The 8,897-nt window shown below is 46.0% G+C and overlaps 1 protein-coding gene across 4 annotated transcripts in view; it reads left to right on the top strand.

Moving 5' to 3' along the window:
* suox (sulfite oxidase) overlaps nucleotides 1-8,593 on the top strand; it is a 34,875-nt gene extending 26,282 nt beyond the window's left edge. For all 4 annotated transcript variants that reach the window (XM_051925217.1, XM_051925216.1, XM_051925215.1 and 1 more), the window contains 2 exons: nucleotides 2,124-2,316; nucleotides 5,076-8,593. In XM_051925217.1, the coding sequence (XP_051781177.1) occupies nucleotides 2,124-2,316; nucleotides 5,076-6,584 (1,702 nt within the window). In that variant the 3' untranslated portion in view covers nucleotides 6,585-8,593. The remainder of the gene's footprint in view (nucleotides 1-2,123; nucleotides 2,317-5,075) is intronic.
* Nucleotides 8,594-8,897: the final 304 nt, after the last annotated feature.

Genomic DNA, 8,897 nt, shown 5'->3' on the forward strand with positions numbered 1-8,897 from the left:
GGTCTTTGAAGTACTCCCCCCACTGACCCACAACGTCCCAAGTCGAGGTCAGCAGCGCAACATCCCCACCATATACAGTGTTCACACTGCACTGTTTCCCCCTCCTGAGACGCCGGACGGTGGACCAGAATCTCCTCAAAGCCATCCGAAAGTCGTTCTCCATGGCCTCCCCAAACTCCTCCTACGCCCGAATTTTTGCCTCAGCAACCACCAAAGCCGCATTCCGCTTGGCCTGCCGGTACCTATCAGCTGCCTCCAGAGTCCCACAGGACAAAAGGGTCCTGTAGGACTCCTTCTTCAGCTTGACGGCATCCCTCACCGCTGGTGTCCACCAATGGGTTCGGGGATTGCCGCCACGACTGGCACCAACCACCTTACGGCCACAGCTCCAGTCAGCCGCCTCAACAATAGAGGCACGGAACATGGCCCATTCAGACTCGATGTCCCCCACCTCCCTTGGGATGTGGTCGAAGTTCTGCCGGAGGTGGGAGTTGAAGCTACTTCTGACAGGGGACTCTGCCAGACATTCCCAGCAGACCCTCACAACGCGTTTGGGCCTGACAGGTATCTTCCCCCACCATCGAAGCCTACTCACCACCAGGTGGTGATCAGCTGACCGCTCCGCCCCTTTCTTCACCTTAGTGTCCAAGACATGTGGCCGCAGGTCCAATGACACGACCACAAAGTCGATCATCGAACTGAGGCCTAGGGTGTCCTGGTGCCAAGTGCACATATGAACACCCCTATGCTTGAACATGGTGTTCGTTATGGACAAATTCGTGATGAGCACAGAAGTCCAATAACAAAACACCGCTCAGGTTCAGATCGGGGGGGCCATTCCTCCCAATCACGCCCTTCCAGGTCTCACTGTCATTGCCCACGTGAGCATTGAAGTCTCCCAGCAGAACGAGGGAGTCCCCAGAAGGTATGCCCTCTAGCACCCCCTCCAGGGACTCCAAAAAGGGTGGGTACTCCAAACTGCTGTTCGCCACATACGCGCAAACTACAGTTAGGACCTGTCCCCCCACCTGAAGGCGGAGGGAGGCTACCCTCTCGTCCATCGGGGTAAACCCCAGTGAACAGGCTCCAAGTCGGGGGGCAATAAGTATGCCCACACCCGCTCGGTGCCCCTCACCGGGAGCAACTCCAGAGTGGTAGAGAGTCCAGCCCCTCTCAAGGAGATTTGTTCCAGAGTCAAAGCTGTGCATCGAGGTGAGCCCGACTATATCTAGCCGGAACCTCTTGACCTCGCGCACTAGCTCAGGCTCCTTCCCCTTGAGAGAGGTGACATTCCACGTCCCAAGAGCCAGCTTCTGTAGCCGAGGATCGGACTGCCAAGGTCCCCACCTTTGGCCACCACCCAACTCACACTGCACCCGACCTCCTTGCCCTCTCCCATAGGTGGTGAGCCCATGGGAAGGGGGGACCCACGTTGCCTCTTCGGGCTGTGCCCGGCCGAGCCCCATGGGTGCAGGCCCGGCCAGCAGGTGCTTGCCATCAAGCCCCACCTCCAGGCCTGGCTCCAGAGGGGGGCCCCGGTGACCCGCGTCCGGGCGAGGAAAAACGCCATCCAAAGTTTTCATTCATCATAGAAGGTTTGTTGAACCGCTCTTTGTCTCATCCTTCCCCTAGGACCAGTTTGCCTTGGGTGACCCTACCAGGGGCATAAAGCCCCGGACAACAGAGCTCCTAGGATCACTGGGACATGCAAACCCCTCCACCACGATAAGGTGGTGGTTCAAGGAGGGGCTGAAGAGACCAATTTTTCCATATTAATTAGATTGACCTCTAAATATTGCTTTAAACAGTGTGTCTTTGGCTCAGAAAGCTTTGATGCCATCTTAGAAAGATAACCATAAAAGCCCTTCAAGATATGTTTCTTTGGAAATACAGTATAGCCTGTCATTCCTGTCAGATTATATGGTGTTAAGCAGAAAATTTGGGAAAGTTTTTCTAGATGTGAAAATCCAAGTCATAAAGAATTCCAAATGATAATGTTTAAAGTTGCATTTCATTACAGCTAACTCTAATGTCTCAATTTGATTTTCAGGTATGTGTACTTTACACTTTTTCTTATGCACAATACTCTGTTCACATGCTGCCTTCTGCTAAATCCTTTACAGATTTGTGCGGCGGGGGACACCTGTGCTGCACCCTCATGCATGCAATGGATTCAACTGGGCACGCCGGATGACCTGTGATGGGAGCCAGGGACCTGGCAAAAAGCAGATGAGAAAACCACGTTGGAGGCTAACTGCAGCAGGACTGCTTGTGGGGACAGGGGCAGTGCTGGCCTATGGATTAGCCCGAGAACAGGCATGTTTTAGGATTAGAAAACACTATGACAGCACAGAATGCCCACAGTAGTGAAGTGAATTGACAGACTATCACATGTCTTGCAATACAGTCAAGTGAACAATGTACTTTATGGGTTGTACCTGTGGAAAGAGGCTTTTAAATATACAGTGGGTATAGAAAAGAATCACCCCCTTCTAAATGTTCCCACTTTTTTTGCTTTACAGCCTTCAGGTGGCGCAGTGGTAGTGCTGCTGCTTTGCAGTAAGGAGACTGTGGAAGATTGTGGGTTCACTTCCCGGTTCCTCCCTGTGTGGATAGCGCTTTGAGTACTGAGAAAAGCGCTATATAAATGTAATGAATTATTATTATTAGTATTATTAATGAAAACACACAAACCAATATTTTTCCAGCTTTACTTACTCAATGCTTTCTATAACATCCTTTCAACACGACAACAACCCGAAGCACACAGCAAAATTGACTACAGTGGCTGAAGGAGAAAAAAGTGAATGTCCTTGTGTGGCTCAGTCAGAGCCCAGACCTAAATCCCATTGAAAATCTGTGGAAAGATTTGAAGATAGCAGTCCACCAACGCTCACCACCCAATCTGACTGAACTTGAACAGTTCTGTAAAGAAGAGTGGGCAAATATTGCTCAATTCTAGATGTGCAAAGTTGATAGAGAAGTATCCCAACAGACTCAAGGCTGTGATTAAAGCAAAGAGTGGTTCAACAAAATATTGACATGGGGGGGTGATCCTTTATTAATCTCAGTATGTCTTGTTTTTCATTTTTTATTATTTTTCTGAACTGTAGCTGTGATGTCTTTCACTTGGATGTTATAGGTTGCATTAAGTAAATAAAGCTGGGAAGAAATATTTTTTGTGTGTGTTTTCATTTAAGGCTGTAAAGCAAAAAAAAAAGGGAATATTTAGAAGGGGGTGATTCTTTTCTATACCCACTGTAGTTCTTAATAGGTAGTTGGTTTATGGTTTGTGACTAAATTTAATATACTTGGACTGACAGATTTCCTTTTGAATAAGGGGCCTGTCCTTCAATGCCATACCTCTTGCAAGTGCTTTGACTTTTCATACAGGATACAGTGCATCCGGAAAGTATTCACAGCGCATCACTTTTTCCACATTTTGTTATGTTACAGCCTTATTCCAAAATGGATTAAATTAATTTTTTTCCTCAGAATTCTACACACAACACCCCATAATGACAACGTGAAAAAAGTTTACTTGAGGTTTTTGCAAATTTATTAAAAATAAAAAAACTGAGAAATCACATGTACATAAGTATTCACAGCCTTTGCTCAATACTTTGTCGATGCACCTTTGGCAGCAATTACAGCCTCAAGTCTTTTTGAGTATGATGCCACAAGCTTGGCACACCTATCCTTGGCCAGTTTCGCCCATTCCTCTTTACAGCACCTCTCAAGCTCCATCAGGTTGGATGGGAAGCATCGGTGCACAGCCATTTTAAGATCTCTCCAGAGATGTTCGATTGGATTCAAGTCTGGGCTCTGGCTGGGCCACTCAAGGACATTCACAGAGTTGTCCTGAAGCCACTCCTTTGATATCTTGGCTGTGTGCTTAGGGTCGTTGTCCTGCTGAAAGATGAACCATCTGAGGTCAAGAGCGCTCTGGAGCAGGTTTTCATCCAGAATGTCTCTGTACATTGCTGCAGTCATCTTTCCCTTTATCCTGACTAGTCTCACAGTCCCTGCCGCTGAAAAACATCCCCGCAGCATGATGCTGCCACCACCATGCTTCACTGTAGGGATGGTATTGGCCTGGTGATAAGCGGTGCCTGGTTTCCTCCAAACGTGACGCCTGGCATTCACACCAAAGAGTTCAATCTTTGTCGCATCAGACCAGAGAATTTTCTTTCTCATGGTCTGAGAGTCCTTCAGGTGCCTTTTGGCAAACTCCAGGCGGGCTGCCATGTACCTTTTACTAAGGAGTGGCTTCCATCTGGCCACTCTACTATACAGGCCTGATTGGTGGATTGCTGCAGAGATGGTTGTCCTTCTGGAAGGTTCTCCTCTCTGACAGAGTGACTATCGGGTTCTTGGTCACCTCCCTGACTTAAGGCCCTTCTCCACTGATCGCTCAGTTTAGGTGGCCAGCCAGCTCTAGGAAGAGTCCTGGTGGTTTCGAACTTCTTCCACTTACGGATGATGGAGGCCACTGTGCTCATTGGGACCTTCAAAGCAGCAGCAATTTTTCTGTAACCTTCCCCAGATTTGTGCCTCGAGACAATCCTGTCTCGGAGGTCTACAGACAATTCCTTTGACTTCATGCTTGGTTTGTGCTCTGACATGAACTGTCAACTGTGGGACCTTATATAGACAGGTGTGTGCCTTTCCAAATCAAGTCCAATCAACTGAATTTACCACAGGTGGACTCCAATTAAGCTGCAGAAACATCTCAAGGGGAAACAGGATGCAGCTGAGCTCAATTTTGAGCTTCATGGCAAAGGCTGTGAATACTTACGTACATGTGCTTTCTCAATTTTTTTATTTTTAATAAATTTTCAAAAATCTCAAGTAAACTTTTTTCACATTGTTATTATGGGGTGTTGTGTGTAGAATTCTGAGGAAAAAAATGAATTTAATCCATTTTGGAATAAGGCTGTAACATAACAAAATGTGGAAAAAGTGATGCGCTGTGAATACTTTCCAGATGCACTGTATGTCCTCAAGCCTGAGTTCTCCTAAGCACATTTCTGTCTGCTGTACTAACTTTCTGTTTTTTTTTTTTCTTTTTTCAGAGCAAACATGCTGCCTCTTCTCCAAATGACAACTCAGAGGTGCCATTGCAGGACAACTCCACTACCACTGCAACCAAAGCATATCCAGTCTATTCCCGGGAAGAAGTGGTTAAACACAGGACCCTGGCAGATCGAGTTTGGGTAACTTTCAAGGGTGAGATTTTTGACATCACAGACTTTGTGGGACTGCACCCTGGTGGCAACAAGATTATGCTAGCTGCAGGGGGTGCTCTGGAACCCTTCTGGGCTTTGTATGCTGTTCACAGTCAGGAGCATGTGTTAGAAATTCTTAGTCAATATAAAGTGGGAGAGCTGAGTGCTGAAGACCAATTGGAAAAATCATACAATGATGATGTTTCTGACCCTTATGCTTGGGATCCCCAAAGGCATCCTGCCTTGGTTGTCAACAGCCTGAAACCTTTCAATGCCGAGCCTCCGCCAGAGATCTTGACAGAAGATCCCATCACACCAAACACTTTTTTCTTCAAGAGGAACCACCTACCAGTCCCTCATGTTGACCCTGATAGTTATAAGCTGGAAATCTCAGGAACTGGCCTTCCTGACACCCTGACTCTTACACTTGATGACCTCAAAACTAAATTCGCCAAGCACACAGTTACTGCCACCTTGCAGTGTGCTGGAAACAGGAGGTCTGAAATGAACAAAGTGAAAACCGTGAAAGGACTGGAGTGGGGCCGGGGTGCCATTAGCACAGCAAGATGGGGGGGTGTTCGTCTACGTGATGTCTTGCTCCATGCAGGGTATAAGCCAGATAGTTGTAGTCTTGTTCAGCATGTGCAATTTGAAGGTTTGGACAAGGATGTGACTGGAACTTCTTATGGAGCCTCAATACCATTACACAAAGCCCTGAGTGAGGATGGTGATGTGCTTCTGGCCTATGAGATGAATGGTGAAGTTCTGCCACTTGATCATGGCTTCCCTCTGCGTGTAGTGGTGCCAGGTGTTGTTGGTGCTCGCAATGTAAAATGGCTTGGCAAAATCATCCTTAGTGCTGAGGAAAGCCAGAGCCACTGGCAGCAGAATGATTACAAAGGCTTCTCCCCATCTGTAGACTGGGACACTGTGGACTTTAGCTCTGCCCCTGCTATACAGGAGCTGCCCATTCAGTCTGCCATTACTGAGCCGGAGGATGGAGCCATTCTCGAAAAGGACAGTGACATGTTGACCATCAAAGGCTATGCCTGGAGTGGTGGGGGCCGGGAGGTGGTGCGTGTGGATGTGTCTCTTGATGGTGGCAAGACATGGTGTGTAGCTGAGCTGCGGAGTGCAGAGGGTGAAGAGGCACGTCCACTTGGCAAAGCCTGGGCTTGGAAACTCTGGGAACTCAGTGTTCCTTTTCCCCCTGACATGAACCAGCTAGACATTGTATGTAAAGCAGTGGATAACAGCTACAACACCCAGCCTGACACTGTCGCCCCCATTTGGAACCTGAGAGGTGTTCTGTGCAATGCCTGGCACCGGGTCAGAGTTACTGTGACCACACATTAGTGCGAACAAAGGGTTTCCAAAGTATCTAGAAAAGAGAATGAAGTAAACACTGTGACTGGCAGCACACAACTGGACCCGCATGTACACTGCACTTTAGGATATAGTGTAATGAAGCAGCATCAGCAAGCCATTAAAAGCAACTGATTCAGCCACCAGCTGCTCAACAGAAACACAAATGCACTCATACATGGGTGGTCCTAGCTGAATGACCAGTACTACCATAAAGCACATATATTTATTGCCTCAAGAGCAGCAGCTCACATATCCACCACCTCATTGGCTGCAACATAATCTCACTCAGCAGGGATTTCTTATTGAGACATGGCAATCGTAGAGGGTACTCTCATCCTTAGCAGCAGTACAGACACTCAAACAAGGTCACTACCTCCTCTGTAACAAAAAAAAAAAAAACATTCTTAGATAAGCAGGTGCCTGCGTGAACTGTGCCAGCACAAATACACACACACACATTGGAGTATGTGCATCATAAGCAGCAATATGTGTTGTACTTTGTTGGATTCTCACAGTGGCAACTCGTGAGTGAACCATCTGATCAGGTTTCAACAGAAGGAGGCTGACAATAGTACCATCTAATAAGCTGTATATAACTCCATTGAATATTAAACAGCAACATGATGAGACACTCACAAGGAGACACTCTTACGAGCAGTTACATGCATGCATGCTCATGAGAGGGACAGTGTCATTTTAGCAGCTTGTGTGCTACTCTGTAACAGGCATCATACGCTTTCACTTATACACGAGTAATGCCACATCTCGTTAGCATCAACAAAGCCTTCCACAAGTGTCATGAAAAGTAACGCACATGTAACTGCTTCATTAGTAGTAACACAATTATAATTGTAACCCATATACATTGTTATATCCATATCAAATGGAACTTATAAGTTTTAATCATTAGTTTTAATAAGAAATTAGATTCACAAAGACAACATCATATTTACAGACCAGTATCACATTAGGGTTCACAACCCAATCACCTACATAGGAGTATCATCATTATTTGCACTCAGTTTATCAGGTACACACAAGGACAACTTACTCCCATCCCCTCAGAAATAAGTACCATCACATAGGTGGAAACACAAGTAGACATGCACACCTTATTATTACCTTATATGTAGCACTGCGTGATCTGCCTTAAACCAATAACATACACAACAGATAAGTCATGAACAACAGCACAGTCTATTGACAAACAGTAGCACTCTTGAGTAGACAGCTAAATAGGCAGCAGCACAATCACATGCATGTTCAAGTACTGCTCTGTGAGTAGTGGCACACATATGCAGTGAGCTTTGACACAATCAAGTATATCTCCCTTTGGGCTAACTAAAGTACTAGCTTATCATGAAAGATCTTGTAACTACTAAAGGTTTGAAATGACTGCTTTTTACTTTTGTACCAGAGAAGACATTGAGAGGTCTACCATTGAAGTATCAATAACCCTACCCAGCTGGTTTCTTTCCTGTGTGTAGATGAAGGCCTGTTTTTTTCCTGTCTCATATGGGGGTGTGAGGTCCTGCTTGTATTATTTTCATGTATACTTAACTACTTATTTATCATCCTGCCAATACCTCTAACAGAAGATGAAGGACATAACCCAAAGATGTGTATCTGTGCTGCCTCTTCCGAAAGCCTACCAACCTCCACACTCCTAGTTTATCTGAAATTAATAACAGTCTGCTACTCTGGAGTCTGTTGGAAATGTCTTGTGAAGGACTGCCACTTTCCTGGTCATCAGGAATTTACAGGTAATGCTGATGGGCTCAAAACATGGTTCCAGATTCATCCGCACTCATACCAGCAAATGTAGACACCATTGTGCCTCTAAGCCAAAGGGCTGCTGGAACTTGCCTTAGTTAATAGTGCATTGAAAAATGCATAAGGAATGTATCTGAAGCAACCTGCTGAGGGACAATGTGATGAACTGATTAGCAAGACTTCCTTGTTGTGACTACCTATACCCTTAATAAATTTATATTCCAGTTCTTTGTCTGAAGTAATTTATTAGGTGTGTTCTGATGGCTGGTCAACTCCCACTGAGGGACTTCTTGCTGATCTTGCTGCTGGATCATATCAGTTTTAACGACTGAAAAAAAAATGCTCGCTGGGCACATCAACAGAATGCCAGCCTCCCAGTGTTGTCAGTCTTGCTCGCTCTTTTTTCTGACTGCCAATTATGAGCTGCGTGATGGAGCCAGTGCTGTACACAGGGTTAACAGGAATTACAAGTTCAATCACAGTCTGGGCCCTTTCTTTTCTCTTTTTGCATTCTATCATAAAACATGT

Source organism: Erpetoichthys calabaricus, chromosome 3 (assembly GCF_900747795.2).
Source record: "Erpetoichthys calabaricus chromosome 3, fErpCal1.3, whole genome shotgun sequence".
NCBI lineage: Eukaryota > Metazoa > Chordata > Cladistia > Polypteriformes > Polypteridae > Erpetoichthys > Erpetoichthys calabaricus.